At 37.4% G+C, this 16,838-nt stretch overlaps 2 protein-coding genes across 3 annotated transcripts; one reads left to right on the top strand and one right to left on the bottom strand.

Annotated features, from left to right (window-relative positions):
- Positions 1–4,765: 4,765 nt before the first annotated feature.
- Positions 4,766–11,817, top strand: LOC111254594 (G patch domain-containing protein 1). The gene is made up of 12 exons (XM_022815591.2): positions 4,766–5,022; positions 6,419–6,630; positions 6,973–7,148; positions 7,470–7,575; positions 7,769–7,952; positions 8,149–8,319; positions 8,494–8,721; positions 8,950–9,270; positions 9,590–9,786; positions 10,097–10,269; positions 10,386–11,300; positions 11,577–11,817. The coding sequence occupies exons 1-12, from the start codon at positions 4,974–4,976 to the stop codon at positions 11,596–11,598; spliced, it is 2,754 nt and encodes a 917-aa protein (XP_022671326.1). The 5' UTR covers positions 4,766–4,973; the 3' UTR covers positions 11,599–11,817.
- Positions 8,041–16,231, bottom strand: LOC111254598 (pescadillo homolog). Of its 2 annotated transcripts, none has more exons than XM_086977121.1 (10): positions 16,002–16,231; positions 15,400–15,479; positions 15,130–15,220; positions 14,553–14,716; positions 13,961–14,402; positions 13,686–13,766; positions 13,134–13,381; positions 12,597–12,954; positions 11,845–12,133; positions 8,041–8,307 (listed from the first exon to the last, which is right to left on the bottom strand). In XM_086977121.1, exons 1-9 carry the CDS (start codon positions 16,020–16,022, stop codon positions 11,906–11,908), a joined length of 1,713 nt encoding a protein of 570 aa, XP_086833247.1. In that variant the 5' UTR covers positions 16,023–16,231; the 3' UTR covers positions 8,041–8,307; positions 11,845–11,905. The 2 variants fall into 2 exon arrangements, with proteins under 2 accessions (XP_086833247.1, XP_022671338.1); XM_022815603.2 differs by lacking the exon at positions 8,041–8,307 and adding an exon at positions 10,305–10,633.
- Positions 16,232–16,838: the final 607 nt, after the last annotated feature.

Genomic DNA, 16,838 nt, shown 5'->3' with positions numbered 1-16,838 from the left:
CTTGGATCCTATGGCGACACTAACTGTTGGAGCGTCCGTATCACGTTTCCGGTCAAAGAAACCAATGGGTGTCATTCCTGTCAACTTTTCCTCACGGCAATAGTGTCTATTTTCTAGTAAATTGTAGGTTAATTCATCGTGAAGCACAAGTATAGTGTTTCAAGTCAAGAAGAACACATATGTACATGCCAATAATAGAGCGCCATGACAAAAACTGTACATAAAATCAGTGGAATCAAACATAAGCAAAATTAATTAGCTATTTATACCAATAGAATAATTCATATTGCCTAACGACTGAGCAGCGAATAGAATAAATGCTGACTGGTGTCTGCTAAATCATAAAGCATTAGCTTTATTATATAAAAACATTAAATGTGCAACGAAATGGAAAGCTTACTTCGTAGAAGCCGTCAGTAAAACTAAATGAGTGTCTGTTTTACGCGAGTCGAATCTAATCCGTTGAGTTATACTAGAGCGTTGGATACCCATGCCGAAAACGGCCGTGTTGTTTTTGGCAACTACAATGTGAAGTATCAAAGATATCTTGTGAATCAATGAAGTTTAATGAAGCTAGGAAAAAGCAGATTTTACCTGACATTTTCCCTAAACGTTAACACTATTAAAATAATCCAAATACTTTCCTCATGAAGACGCACCAAAGTGCTTAAACAGACTTAGAACCACGTAGGTTGAAAGCAAATTAGAGTACGTGATGGAAAACGACAGAGCCGTTATTGAGTAAATAACAAATGAAATAAATAAAAGTATTGTTTTATTATATCGATGTTTAATCGATAATAAATGAAAATCAATGCTAACAGTAGTAGACTGAGCTTATCCTTATCATCCTAAGCTCGACGCGATACGATTAAAGGGCAAAACGTTCAAAATCTTCAGTAATGAAACACGTAAGGTTTCAAGCACAAGTCGATTAGAATAGGAGCTAGACATTCTAAGGGACATCCCAATGTTTTACTTGTGCTGTACCATCTTTACTGTATGTTGAAATTACCGGCAAGTAGAGTCCACGCCGACGCTTGTTACAAGGTGAAATACGGCTGCATAGAATATATCACGTTGTCAAAATTGGGTAACAAAAAAAATAAATTAGCTCGACAACAATCTGTCCGATAGACAGAGAGACTATTTTTGAAACGCCAACAGTAGCTGTTTTCTCTAGGTAAAGTACATGGCATTATAATCTCGCGTGCCTATATCCTAACTCGACGAAGGAAACAATCAATGTAGAAATGTAGAAATGTAGAAATTTTTCGGTCATGGTAATATATATAGTATATATGGAGATACGTCCCTGTGAGATTTTGTTTTGTCAACTGCGCAACCAAGTTGTCGCTGATGAATGCGGTACGCAAGTGTCCTTGACTATTTGAGTATCTATCTCTAATTATTACGAAGACCCAGTGACCACGAAGCACTGTTCCACGTTCCAAGAGCCTTTTGTGTGCCTTTAAGGCATTTTCCTGTTCTCGGTTCGACGCAAAAACAATATCCAGTAACGAGACTGCACTGCAGTGCTCTCTGAATCACACTGCCAGAAAGCCATTCCCACCAAAAGCTGCTGCTTGAAACGCGCAATGAGTTGTGTTGCCATCACGAGCAGCATGGATACATGCGACGAAACGCTCGTTATTAAATTAACTTTGTTCACCATACCGGTGGTAACCATCGTGGAGCACGGCGAAATTAGCATCAAATCCTTACTCGGTGTAAGTAACATATTTAGATTAGTTTGTTTATGATCAATAATTATAACACACATAATTCTGGATGCATAGGTTGAATTATTGGATTTTCTTGGTCTGCCAAACTCATCTCTATATATACGTTATAAATCACAATGCATATCATTTTGTGCATATATTCTCACACGCGTTGGGTAACTGACCATTGTACAAACAATCGTAATAAACATGGTTGAATCAGCACTCTTGCTGAAGATCCTGTCTCTAAGCGATGATTATCGTGGTCCTTTGAGGGTCCCTTTGACTGGCAACTGTGTGACCCTTGATGTGACAGTAGCTATAATGTAATCTGGCTCTAACAGCTGGCCATTACTGCTTTTATGACAATGTGAGGTGGAAAGAGTAAAGATCTCAAGGGTTCTGCTTTGCCTCAGGTTTATCAATAAGCTTATACACATATTAACAATGAGAAGAAATTAGTTATAATGTATAAGTATTGTTTCAAGGAAGTCTTAGTGGTTACAGGAAATCTGCGTATACGCTGTGTTTGTTCTCTTAACGACGAAACAACTTTTTATATCGAGTTATTGACGATACCTGTAAATGTAATATTAATGAGTACGTCTTTGTGAGACATAACTTACAGGAAAACTATTTTCATGAAAGAGAGAGTTTACTTAATTGTCTAAGACAGGACTACTTATTCTGATTGTTAATCTTCGAAGGTGTCTGTCAGTACAGTATACGCTATATTTTCTCGTAACTTTCGAAGGGGGATACAAAAGCAAATATTAGGACAACGGTCGCTTTACGTAAACGAAGAATCAGTGAAAAGTAATCGAATCGGTTTTTAACCTGCATTTTACCCTTTTGTGTTAGGCACATCACCTAATTTTAGGTAGTACTTGGTAATATTATTATCAAATGCCACGATCAAGTGTCTGCTTTCTATAGATAGTCAGATTTTATTAAACTGAAAATAGGGTGTTTTTTTATTATTAACATTAATTAATTATATATATGAGACATCGGGAATGTTTAGCACAGATGCGTTTCTAAATGAGACGCTTATGAGTTTTATAACGTTCGGCTTGTCAAAAATCACTAATATTGGCTCTACGGGTAGCTATGACAAGTAGCCGGACTAACATCCCATTGTACACAATATTGAAGCTTTCATTTATTATCTTTTTAGAGAGAACTAATAAGAAATCAAAGATCGAGTACGACTTGCTCCTCTATAAACAGTTTGGAATCGTTCTAACCATTGTCAGTCAGAATATGGGCAACAGGTGACGAGCTCACGGGGCTCTGTGAAACGTTATTTTACAGCAAAAAAACACGAACAAACATTGCGAAGATGTTGGCTGCCGTTGTTCAAAGCGTCGTCAATAACAATGCTTTCTCCTTGGCCTTCTGACCGTGTGGCATAAATTCGTTATCTCCGTATGTTATGCTTCCGGCTTGGAAACGAGGCTTAATGACAAAGACGATGCAGAACGCACTACAACGCGCCCTTACAATTCAGTAGAATGCATTTGACCGCGTGCCTGTTGGTAAAGCCCGTACTTTCATCAGCTGCCGTGCTCAGATTTCTTATGATTATATGTCGGGATGACGAACGGCATGCGCTGTCCAAATGATCAGCACGCCAAAGACATACACTCAACAAAAAAACAAGAGACACCAAAAAAGAGAGGTGTCTACTGAGACTTGCTCTCAATATGTGAGGGTGAAACATTAAATCGTATTGTCTTGAAGGATTCCAATAGAGTACAACTGCGGACATTATGCTCGCTGGTGATACGCACTAATACTAATACGAATAACAGTGATATCTCTATCATATTCACTAGGTTAGAGCTTAATTCTTCATCACGAATGACTGAGCATGATAGAGCTAGTTTATAATGATGGAAGAGATTTGCCTGTTACTTATTACCGGGGTACTCCACTAATCCTTCATCTTAGATTTATCTCATAGGAAATTAACTAGAAATAAATTACATAACGGCGAATAGAGAACTATAGTTTCTTATCTTGTATAAGTATGTCGAGCTCACACTGTGAGTACACACAATACGCAATATGATGTAATCCATTATTTTTTTTAGTTCACTCAAAGTGTGGCGGAATCAATTGTTTAGTTACCAATGCATAAGCTGATTTCTGCAAGCGTGTGTAACCGCACGAAAATCAAAGGAGATGTTTAACGCTGCTTGTTCTAACATAAAACAGAACTCTTTAAATTAGGACCTCTTCATTTGTAACGTGAACTGCTTCATTGTGTTTCCACAACAATGTTAGTACTTGCGATTTATATGATTTAAATCCCGTTGAGAAACTATCTCTTTCGATTTAGGTGAGCACCATATGGTCTAGTTTTATCGCAATGTCCTTCAGAATTAGCGCACTTCAATATGAAACAAATGCCAAAACCAATGTCATTGAACTTTTAGTTCTATTTGTATTTTAACTTTCGGACAGGTGAAAATCGGTAAATGAACCTTTACATTTACAGACTATTTTACAGACTATATTACTTACTATAGACTATATATATTTACTATATTATTACAACTTATACGAACAGAAATTTTATAAAAGATTTTATAAAATTTCTGTTTGACTTCATGAAATTAAAAAAAAATACATTTTTTATGGTAACTCTTATATAGTTTTTTTTGGTAAAACATTTTGGACCTTTAATTGGAGTATTTTAGAGTTAGTCTAATTAAATCCTTTATACTAATAAAAATTAGATCAAAGGTAAATGTAGATACTTTCGGCGAGCTCAAGTATCAAATTTATTAAAATAGTGCCCTCAACTTAGAAACTTTTGAACGCCGAACAGGATTGAATATATATTTCTTCTGAATATCGGAATAAATAATACAATATTCCTCTGTAATGTGATATCTGAATTCGATTTATTTTTTATCGGCTGGTATTCATTCAGGATTGTATAAATCAAAGATTGATAAATTTGCTCATATATTTAAAAGGCAAAGAGCACTTTACTTGAAAATAATGGCGCCCCTGTGTCGTCTGCTTATCTCGCGTTGGTTTGTTGTCGTGTGCTCTTCAATGCTGTCAAAATCGAACGAAATAAAGTTGCTGCTTACAGTGTAAATAATTCAAGTTACTCAGGGGTACTGAATGGACAACAGTATTTCAACTGCCGACGATGTGATCAGTTCGGACTATGTATCAATTACATGACATGGAGTAGTGCGATCCCAGCTTTAAGAAGCTAACAAGTTAGTGATGGGTGATTACACTCATTATGGAACTCCTTTGCGAGAGCTTGAAGATGGTTAGTAGAAACTGCTATGTTTAGTACAGGCTAAAAAGAATAGGCCCCGACAATGTTAAAAGAGTGCTTTTAGGGAAATTAAAAAACTGTTTTGGTTTCATCCGTATTTTAATATTTTTAGATATGTTTATATGACTGAGTATTAAAAAGACGATTGTTTAATATTAGTCTGTTGTGTACCTCCATAACTGATCCGTTTTTCAAACCAAGTGCTCAAGAGAGATAATCAATATTATATTTTTATTGGTTGAAACGACTCCGTGTAAGCGAAAACCGTTGCTTAGAGAGAGTGATAAATAGTATGTGCGAGGAGGATTTTCTTAATTAATAGGAACTTTTAGGTTGCTACTAAAGCTAAGGATTAGACAGCGTTCGAGAACGGGCGGTGTAGTTTTAGTAGTTAGCTTGAATATATCTACTATTATATATATATATATATATATATATATATATATATATTACTACTACTAGCTACTAGATTATTATTACCACTCAATTACTCAACAAGGCATCCACTTCTGAACTGATTATGGTTAACTGACAGAATCATTTATACAGGTATAAACACTGACTAAAACTACAGCATATTAAATATACATGGCAAGTACTAGAGTGCGGTAGATGACTTTCGTGAGTGAAGTGGATCCAAGCAGCCCATGCATGAATAAATTAGGATCCCCGATGACGAATTCATCATTAGAATGTCATGTTTAGAACCACAAAGCTTAAGATTTAAAGTTTTACAATAGGTTTCAGCTCTTCAGTGAATTCGAATACTTCTTTTTTTTTTATTTAATATGAATTACTAGAATGAATATTAGGAAGTGCAAGCGTTTCAGCAGCGCAAGATTTAAAAAGTGCGCTAATAGTACACGTTCATAGGATTCGTATTTCCAATATTAACGTACACTTATTAAATTAAATGAAAAATATTTTAATAGCATCATTGGTTTTACATATTACGAAAAATCACCTGAAGGACCTAATGAATATTGGAAGTCTTCAGGTATTTTATCCAACCCACGTTTGTTCTGTTATATGTTTGGATCGATTGTCTAAACCTGTTAATAGCTGCCTATGCTGATATCATACAGCTTCTAAAACTGGTTCGTATCATACTTCTAAAATCTGCCTATAACTGATAAACACAAAAGGGCAGTCCTTATATTAGATTGTAAAGTTTTTACTGGTGAACTACTCCAACAGCAGTTTATCCTTTACTTTTTTCTTAGAAAACAAGTTTTATTGTAGATACACCTTCATAAAGTTATAGTGTCTAAGTGTACTTTATAGAGCTTAAAGTATTATACAGTCTTTATACGGTGAATCACATGCATTTGTTAACTTGCTTCTAAGGTAACTATCTTATCTTCTTTTACCTTATATTGTTTATCAGAAGAGGCTCCGAAGAGGTTTCAGGATGACACGGTTCGCGATGACCGAGGTAGACGAAGGTTTCACGGAGCGTTTACGGGAGGTTTTAGTGCTGGATATTTTAACTCTGTTGGAACAAAGGAGGGTTGGACACCTCAGAATTTCGTTTCGTCAAGGTCTAAACGGGCTAATAATACTGGTGGCCAACATCCTGAAGACTTTATGGATAATGAGGTAGGTTGGGATGATTCGTTCCAGCGGAAATATAGCCCGGTCCACATACAGTTGTGTGACCCAAATTGTGCAATGTAGAAAATACAGCCAGTGAAGTTATAACAACATATTTGATTGACAGTCGGGTGATACATAGGGAACTATCACTAATTTTTATATTTTTCTTTGAAGAAGGACACTTAAAAAATGACAGCAAAACTTGAGATTCGCATGGTACGCTAGATCTTCTTTGCACGTTGCAGTCTCATTAACAAGCTCTTAAAGAAATCGCTCTTTTAAAGAAATCTTTATAAGAAGAAGCTATTCTTTTTTAACGTTTTCTTATCTCGTGCTTCGTTCTAGGACTTTGGTGAAATGGGGATAGCTCCACAACGTGTGCAGTTGCGTGAAGGCGTTCGTACTCAGGACGGACAGGATTCGATTGCTTCATCCAGTGGAATGTACTCACAAACAGCAGGCGTGGGCTCGCAGAGGGAATTGTTGCAGGCTCCGCTTATCAGGATCCTCACCACAGACACGTAAGATACTATGCAAATTTTTTCGACATTAAATTAGTTAACACATTCAATTAAACAATAGACATGCAGAGTAAAAAAATCTTGTTCTTTTACTCAACGTTATCACATGAAATGTATGGTGAACCTAGACTAACCATGGACAATTTGGAGTTAGCCTATTGAGGTCAGGGCACAAAATGAGACAATGCTTTTGCTATAGGTCAGTCGTACGTACGTGTGATACAGCTATACACATTTGGGCAGATATATATATATATATATATATATATATATATATATATATCTGCTCAAATGGGCGTATATTTAAATTTTATTTTGCAGTGAAAGTGTTGGCATCCAAATTCTACGGAATATGGGTTGGCGACCAGGTCGAGGCTTAGGGCCCACAGTTAGTCTAAAAGCCACCTACGGACCACAGTTGCCTGAGGTACATAGTCTTCGTCTCATCGTATATTGAACGTACATAGAATTCTAAGTCTCTGACCCTTCGATACAACAACACATACCTGGCTCAAAGTAACTGTGCTCATAGTTATTTGGCGTAAAACTTATAATGCTTTTTAGAAGACAAACATCAAAAAAATTTGCAGCTTAAAGCTAAGTATATCTTACGATTTCAGAATGTTTCCGAGACTGTAGAAATTGGTCCGGAGGAAAGGGCAGATGATATCTTTCAGGTTTTATGCGCAATAGGTGGAGGAAAAAACAATGTTTGGGGTTTGGGCTATTCACCAACGCAGAGGTTGAATTTATTTGGCGAGCGGATCGATCGAGAGAGAGTGACTATGTCGACAGCTACTGTTGGTACGTATATAATCGCAAATGAATAAGTTAGGTCAGAAGTTTTCAGGCTCTGATGATCTAGTTCGAGAGGCCAGTCAGAAAGCTCAGATCGTATTTAGTTTAGTTTTTATTTTTTACATATTGTTGCTTGTTTTTTCGATCTTCACATTATGCCGTAGTTTAGGTAAAGTCAAATTACTGTTATTTCGTTTATCAGAGGGACGCCGAGTCGTTATGCGAGGTCAAGCCTTTGGCGTTGGAGCGTTTGAAGAAGACGATGAGGATATTTATGCACGGGACGATATGACTCAATATGATTTTGAAGAGGTGGACCATCGGACCCCAATAAAAGGAGAGTTATCCCGACGAAATGAATCTGCAATGATAGGTAAGGAGCAGCTGAAGACAACAGTATGAAATAATCAAAACTGTGTTTCTTAAATCGGCATATTTTCTATGAGAAAGGTTAATTGAGTGAAGGGCGAAACATAAAACTATTGAGAAGGTTATGACAGAGATATTTCGGCTAACCCAATTATTTTTACTTCTTTCCAAACAAAAGGAGGAGTGATTGATGGATTTGTGATAGCTACAGTCCCAGAAGTCGGTGGAAGTGCCAACCAAGTCTACCGAGATAATGTCGAGATTCCTCCGGGATGGACGCCAAGGACAACAATGTTGGCTGTTGCCGCGAAGATTATGAAGAACGATCTTTCTAATCAACTAATGGGGTCTAGTATAGAGATGTCTCGCGATGACAAAGTCGCGCTCATCTCTGATAAAATCGAAGGTCAGCTTTCTTTTTAGTTTCTTACCGTTCACAAAACAGTTCATCGTATCTTCGGTGTATGAACATTACTTATTTTTCCAAACATTACTCACAGTCTGCACCAGTATCAGTGAGACAAGTCATGTGCATTTCGAAACATTTTTCGAGCCTTGTAGCTTATCGTTCACCTAATTGTAAGAACTAGAGATTTCAATATGTTCTAACTGAGGGATTCTAATGATACGTTAGGGTCCGTCTTTAATTTAATATCAGCGGAGGACAAACTTCGGATTGAGGCCTCTAAGAAGGCAATCGATGAACGAAATTTAGCACTACATTCGGATAAAGCAGACTCCATGGAAGCTGCAAGATTAGTAGTTCCGCCTGCTGTACAGGATGAAGATATTGACGATGACAATGATACGAAAACACCATTTAAGGATTTGCAAGAGGAAGAACAAGGCTCGCTTTCAAAAGTCAACATTGAGTCCTTAAAACCATTTGCATCAGATCCGGCCAAGCAGAAGCGGTTCGATCTATACATTCGGTTTGTCGAGCTAGGACATCGAGGTAGTTTCAGCACATTTATTGGCTCAGTGTACTGGTATTTCCGTGAAAATGTCGATAATAGTGTATAAACAATTACTTTGTAATCCCTATGATAAGCTAGACCAATTATTTAAAGGTCTGCACCATATATTTAAACATACAATATTGTTAAATTCTTATTGAGACGCGTAAAATAAATCTTTTTTTTAGGTGAATAAGCAGGGCAAAATGTCATCTATTTCATCGTTTGTACTATGTGCTATAAACCAAGTGGGACCTTTTTCTTAGATTCAAATATATTACTAAGATGCTTAGTTGATTCCCTTCTCACTTCAAGCAGAAATGTTACCGTCCATCCAACTATCGACTATGTCACAGTCGCAGGCAGCTCTTGAAAAGAAAGAGTTTGAATCTGCTCTCCAGCTAATAAGGCCCCGATTGGGCTTAAGTAATCGATTTGAAAAGAAGGTGATGCACCCCGCTGAGGATGGACTTCTAACAGGACTCCAAGTATCGAAAGATGTAGCAGCCATTCAGGTTCGATAAACACATGCACGCAGTCTGTCCGTTCCTTTTTCTATTTCATTTTTACTCTACCTCAACCTATTTCAATTATTTAGCGCAGAAATATATCTATATCTCTTCTTTGTTCGCCTCAAGAGGAAAGCTGACTTGAATTAAAAAAAGGTTTTCTCAATAGATTACAATAAAATTAACACAATGATATTATCTGTCTTAGAAGCTGACACAAACTTAAAGTTGTTCATCCAAAAATTGCTAAACAAGCCGATTCGTCCTAGAAATCGCTTATTTAGCTTTCCTTATTCTCTATTTATTTAATTTTTAGAGCGCGATTTCAACGTCATTTCAACAGCAGCAATCTATTCGACCTTTAAAAGATTTCGGCGAAGCTACCCATGGCCAGGTTAAGTGGCATCCAAATGCGCTTTTGTGTAAACGCTTCAACGTACCGAATCCTTATATGGGAGATGAAACTATCACAATCCCATTAACAGCCACGTAAGCTTTCTTTTCTAATTGACTACAGTAATGTATCAAGATCGATTAAATAATAGACATTTATCTTTTATGGTCCAATATAACAATATACATTTTATTATTATCATTATATTCAGATCGTCACGAGGTGAAGCATTGGCGTCACTTGCTAAAAGTGCGGAAATAGACGCTCAGGAACCGTCTACGTCTACCTCTGTCAACACCGAAAAACGAAAAGCTTTGCCCCCCAAACCAATATCTTCGGCTGTTCTGGGCTCGTTCTCGGTAAAACGCTTTGATGATCTCATCGACGAAGAAGAAGCTAAGACACCACCACCGGCAGATCTCTTTAAATTTATCTTTTCAGATGACGAAGATGATGACGCTGAAAATCAGAATAAAGATCGAGAAAACGGAAATGCGGCAATTGGAAAGAAGGATACCACTACATTGATGCCAAGTACAAGCATGCATCAGAGCTCTTCCAGAAATAATAGTGATGAAACAAATGACACCTCATCAAAGTTAGCCACAAGAGATAGTGCCCTTACAAAGAAAAACTCCGGTTTGTTTGCCGATCTGGATTTAACCTTGCTTAACAAACGTCCTCCACCTAAGCCGATACACCCAGTGGTACAACCTAGTCATCAAACGGACGACGAAGAATTATCCCTTATACCTATGGGACCAAAGCCTCCTCCAGTGATTCGCTTAGAACGAACAACACCTATCAATGCAGACTCCAAACGCCACCATCACCATCGAAGCGATTCCTCCAGAGGCGAAAAACGGAGGAAAGGTGTAAAGAAAATCAAAAAAGAAAAGAAAAAGAAAACAAAAAAGAAAGTTTCGAAAAAATCGAAGAAATTCAAGAAGAAATCTCTGGCATCGTCAAAAGGTACCAGTCGTAAGCGACGACGCCGTGAACGTGAGACAGATTCAAGTGATCAAGGGTCGTCGAGTGACGGGAGTAATGACAGTAACACAGACGAGAGTGATAGTGATGAGGAAGTTAGACTTGATGAACAATTTAATGAACGATTGCGCGAAAAGTACGTATAAAGTCGTTGACGTAAGCATAATCCATTATGGTAATTTTCCCTGTGTAGACCACCTCCTAGGCTTACAAGAATTATGCCGCCGGTATGTTATGGCCCCGGAAAACCTATTAGCGGTGGAAAATAATTTGCATTTAACTAGAGGATGCGCCAGTATATCTCACACAAAAATAGGTACTTTCGGGATTCGAAAGGCATACGAATGTGAGAAGAAAGAGTTGCGATCTACCCGTAAGAAGTAACAATTGTTCTAACTTTTTTGGTTTGCAGGCTACGAAAATACAAGTCCTAGCAAGACAAACTGTACAGAAGGCTTTACTTCTGTCAGCACATTGCGTTGGATATTGTCCCTGACCGCTGATTCGATGCAGCAATCAGGAGCATTGTACTTTACACATACAAGCTGTGTATGAAAATCTAAATGAACGTATAAAAAATTAATACTTCGTAAAATACGTCTTATGTACATACAATTTTAGCCTAATAAATATGTGCTAAAATAATGATTGTACGTATGTGTTGTAAATTTATTGTTTACCTTCGTTAATAACAATGATAATAGGCATACACGGTCCGCTCCCTGGATGTCTGCCGGCACTTTATTGCAGATTCGGTTTCGAAATCGCCTTGGCCTTGAAAGCCGCCTTGGCCTGGATAATTTTCTCTCGTTTGTCCTCAAGTTTCTTCACCTCGTGTCTTTCGATTCGTTTTTTTTTCTGAATCTGGTCGAAGAGCCGCTTGTTCTTTTTCGGTATCATCATCACCGCTAAACGGCGTTCTTCTGCTTTTAACCGTGCCTGTTCGCGATCCGTATCGACCTTGACATACTGCATTACAAAAACAAACTTTTGCTTAGGTTACTGACTGAAAAATATAACGGATTTTCCTTTGGTACACGAACTAGTACGTAGAGACATGTACATTTGTTAAGTCGTCACACCAATATTGAAATCATTTAGCATATTTTCTTCGATAAGGTGATTAAATCTATTACATGCAATGAATTCTGCTCCTAAATGGCGTACTACACGTTATCTATCTTGATTCCGGTATTTTGCTATATAAACAGTCACGTATTGTACGGGTAATTTGAGTAAATGTATCCTTAATAAGAGAGCGTTTTTCGCACAAATGTACTTTTTATGAGCCATTGGTGAGATTCAAAATAGCGACTTATGCTTTTTTGAAAAGCTTTAATTAGTGCTGTTTCCAGGCTCCAAAAATTTCAAAACCGCTTGTGTGGTAGCCAAAGCTAAAACGGAGTAGGACAGGTAACTCTTGATAGCGTACCTTTCCTCTTTTCACTTTCAGGTCACCATCACCTTGTGTAGCTTTTAAACCCTTTTGCTTTTTGACGCTAGTGCTGTTTTCCTTCTTGGTGACCTCAAGACATGACAAGTTCTCTTCAGCATCCATATCTTCACTGTCTTTCTCATCTTCATATTTTTGTTCCTTTCGCACTTGCTGTTCAAACTCCTCCACTTTCTTTTGCATCTCCTCTTTGCTTAGCGGCTCATACGTGCCCTCCTTTCGTTCGACGAAAGGCGACAAATGCGCCGGCAATTCGACTCCAGGAAAATAATTTTCGACAGGGAGCAAACGCCGCGCGTTGACACAATCAAATACCCACTGCGGTTGGATATAGTACCTGCAGATGCATGCAAATTAAACAAACGGAAAAGTCGTTTAAAATTCTGTTATTATAATAATTACCCGACTTCAACATAGTCGTTTACGAAATAATCGAACTCTCATAAAGAATTATTTCGTAAATAAATGTTCCCATAAGCAAATTATGGCCCTAGCATAAAAGAATACTGAACGTACCTGTTGAGAACTCTATTCGCAACAAGTGGCCTGTCAACGATCTGATGTGTTACAGACGTGTCCTTCTCGTCAAATGAGGCGCCAGGGAAGGTGTAAACATCCCACGAAACCTGCGCGCCTAGAGATCTAAGTACGAATGTGAAGGGCTCCCGAGGAACTTCTCGATTGAGAAAAACCTTAAGCCCCGAAAACAGGTCTCGAAAATGCTGATCCGCTACAGCACTATCCTGAACACATTTGGCGTCCGCCTAAACAATGTACGAGAATTGCCGCACTGTTAAATTTCGTATCATGCATATTGATTTACTTATTTTCTAAAACTAACTCATCCAGTATTTTGTTGTAAGAAGGATTTGTAACAGTCCATTTGCCTGCTAGATACTAAATATTTATTTACTGGCAGCGATCAATATACTGACCACTCTGTGGAAGTCTATGAATTATCTATGAGCATCAAATTATCAATGCTGGACATAATTTTGTATCTATACAAACAAGTACAATTAGTAATGAAAAAACTCAAGTCAAAGAAAATAGATGGTTATTCCTTACATCGTCAAAGTTGTCCATCTTTGTTTCCTCATCCGCATCCGTTACTACAGCTTTGAGACAGGTAGTCAGAGCTTCAAGATACTGAAACAGAGACTCGAATGTTATCGGTGGTCATCGTCTATGTAATGTTATCATTGCGCAGTAATAATTCATTAACTGAGGCATTGTAAAATCGAAGTGCAGTAAATAATTTAGCTAAACAAGACAGTTGTATGTTGGTTGATCTTCCAACTAGTATATAAAATTAACTTAAATCAATGGCTGGAAAAACTTACGTCATTTTTCGGATCCTCTCCTTCACAAAGTTCCTTATCCAGCTTGGATATTTTGTCAACGGCGAGCTGGGGTGGATATACAAGATTTATCGAATTATATAGCTTGAAATTCACAAAGCCCAGCATCGTTACGTAAAAGTCTGTAAACGTTGACATTATTCTTGCATCGACTTCATCGCCGCGTTGAGGAAAACTGTGAGGTATAACCCACGTGACGGGCGTACCCTGTATCAGGCACTGATAGTAGAAACCCTTGATAGAAATAAAGCACTTTACAAGTGATCGGGATTCAATCACATAATTCATAAACTCGACAGTCAATTTCCGGCAAAGTTGCAGTAATTCACTTTTGTACAAACCCGACTTGGGCAATGTAGCAAACAAAAAGCACATTGATAGGGCGTCGTCCAAATCGCGAATCGCGTCCAGAAACGTTGGGTATCTAATGACAGTCACCGACGCAGAATATGCGTTAGTATAATGCACATATGATTCTGCCCCTGTTTTTTTTCATGCTTTGTCTACATTAATACGTCGGATAGACATAATCTTTCACTTGTACTTCAATGTCGCAGTGCTCTACTGGGATTACCTTTCCTTGACGATATGATCGAGTCGGTATGTGGGTTCATTGTTTCGGATAGTTCGTTCTCTCTCAGCGTCCCTTTTATCTATAGCTTTTCGCAGTTTCTTGGCAAAGATTTTCATCTCCCGAAATTTACTTATGATGGGTTCATGGGCCAAAAATCGTATGTCCTAAAAGATGTGAAAATTTTTAAATCTGTTAGATTGTTGTACCTCTTGAAGTGAATAGAACGCTATCTTTAAGGACGACATTTATTTCGTTTCTTAGTTGAGGTTTCACACATTTGAAAAACTTGTTAAATTATTGATATCAATTAAAGTTGCGGATGAGCATAAATATAATAGCACGCCCATAACAGATCGGCTTTCTCAGCGTTGTGTTGAGAAAATTCTTACTAAGTTTAGAAAGGTGCTAGTTGACCCTAATTTATATATATACATATAGATCGCTCTGGTAGAGCTTTTGCTAACGAGGTCGAATAATAGATAAGATGTCGAAATTGATAGGTAACTAAAATAACTGCTTTCGTCTGCAATTGCTATATGTATCATCTAGCATGGACAAAAATATTAGGAATACTAACTTTGGCGAGGTAGTATGTCTTGGTAGGTCCTCCAGCTTTTGTCTTGTTCTTCGGCTCTACTGGATAAATTCCCTTGAGAATACATAGCCGCCTGCGGTACAGAAAAAAACATCGAATTTACATTTAACATAGGCAAAGAACACATTTTTTACCAATTAATTTTGCTGCTTTTATTTAATATTTAGTAAGAGTTGTATATGCTATCTGATCTATCAGTCACATAATAGGTCATTTTATGAATATATGATTTTTTTGAAATATCAATATTACCTGAAGTCTTTGAGAGAAAGCTGGAGCTTTTTGATTGCCTTTCCTCGTGAAACAAAGGTTGTCGCAGCCCCTGATGTTCCCTGTTATGAAAAGAAAAATACATGAGGTTTAAATACCGAATTTTACTGTACATTTGCTTACATAGAACCCAGAACTTCAAAATACTCGAGGTTAAAATAATTCGAATTTATTTAATATAAGTATAAAACGCGTAACATTAAAAATATGCCAAGGCCTGAAATTTTCAAATAAAGCATATCTCTGTCTCCTGAATTTTACAACGCATAGGAGGTCGCTTTCAACACGCGATTATTATAAACATTCTCATTAAATGCCTTAATGAACGATGGTATTCTTGCAAAATCCCGAATAATTGTAATATATTCGCAAAAGAGCACATTATATCTTGGACAAAACATATCTGTTAGCTTTTTAAATTAAAAAACATGTTCAAGTATGTCAGTCGGAACCTATAAAATCCCACTTCATCTTATAGAACATAAACGGATATTTAATTAGAACTGTTAGAGCCTTCATCCAACCTCTACTGACCCATCTCTTATAGTTGAGCACAAAATTGTTGCATCCTTTGATTTCATTACCTTTTTCTTTTGAATCCCCATTTGACTTTGCAATGCCTACCAAGTCCTTCAAATCCACTAGTAATCAACTTTAACTTATATATGGCAAACCGCACCACACAACACTTCGTTGATATAAGCAGCGCAAAATTGTTTTGCTTTTTAATCCAGTCTTCAACATGCACTTTTCTTGTGGAATTCGCCAACACGTGCGCCAAGTGTCTAGAAACGAATTTTTGTTTATACTAACACACTAAGCTGCACCGACACAGCGACTTTAGAAGGGTGCACATGGGATAGGAGAGGGCCAACCGAAAAGGTTACTGAGAACTATTGGACCATTGAACAGTAGTACCTTGAATACCAGATTTTATATGCTACTTATATCGGACAAACTCGATTCCTTAAAGAGACTAAAACTGAGCATTAATAGGACAACGTGTGATAAAAGAAAACGTTTATACCTGTTCGCGGAAATTGTAAAAAAAACTACAAGTTTCTAAATCTTACTGCTATATCTGGTGGTACTGGCAGGATTCGTCGTTAGTATAGCGGTTAGTTTCCCCGCCTGCCAGGCGGGAGACCGGGGCTCGATTCCCCGACTGACAGTTCGATTTTTGATTGAAACGAAATATGCTCCGTTACCTTGACTATTAGACTAAAAAGTGATTAAACGCATTTATTGCCAAACTAAACATACAACATTCAGTTGTAAATAGTAGCCGACCCTTTATTAAATGCTGATTACTCTAATAAAATTAAATTACATTTAATTGCCTGCAACTCAATCTTCTAAGGCTTACAATTGCTTAACAACATAGACTCTTAACGATCCAAAAGTCTTAAATAATCAGTCTC

Source organism: Varroa destructor, unplaced genomic scaffold, assembly GCF_002443255.2.
Source record: "Varroa destructor unplaced genomic scaffold, Vdes_3.0 BEIS01000001.1, whole genome shotgun sequence".
Classification (NCBI taxonomy): domain Eukaryota; kingdom Metazoa; phylum Arthropoda; class Arachnida; order Mesostigmata; family Varroidae; genus Varroa; species Varroa destructor.
The sequence above is the reverse complement of the archived record's forward strand: the minus strand, read 5'-3'. Positions and strand labels throughout refer to the sequence as shown.

Excerpts from the sequence above, each read along its gene's own strand:
- LOC111254594 (XM_022815591.2), top strand. The coding sequence starts at position 4,974 with ATGGGTGATTACACTCATTATGGAACTCCTTTGCGAGAGCTTGAAGAT. Across the intron at positions 5,023-6,418 it reads TTTGCGAGAGCTTGAAGATG|AAGAGGCTCCGAAGAGGTTT; the intron begins GTTAGTAGAAAC and ends ATTGTTTATCAG. Across the intron at positions 7,149-7,469 it reads AGGATCCTCACCACAGACAC|TGAAAGTGTTGGCATCCAAA; the intron begins GTAAGATACTAT and ends TTTATTTTGCAG.
- LOC111254598 (XM_086977121.1), bottom strand. The coding sequence starts at position 16,022 with ATGGGGATTCAAAAGAAAAAG. Across the intron at positions 13,767-13,960 it reads GAGAGGATCCGAAAAATGAC|TATCTTGAAGCTCTGACTAC; the intron begins GTAAGTTTTTCC and ends TCTCTGTTTCAG. Across the intron at positions 13,382-13,685 it reads AGATGGACAACTTTGACGAT|GCGGACGCCAAATGTGTTCA; the intron begins GTAAGGAATAAC and ends TACATTGTTTAG.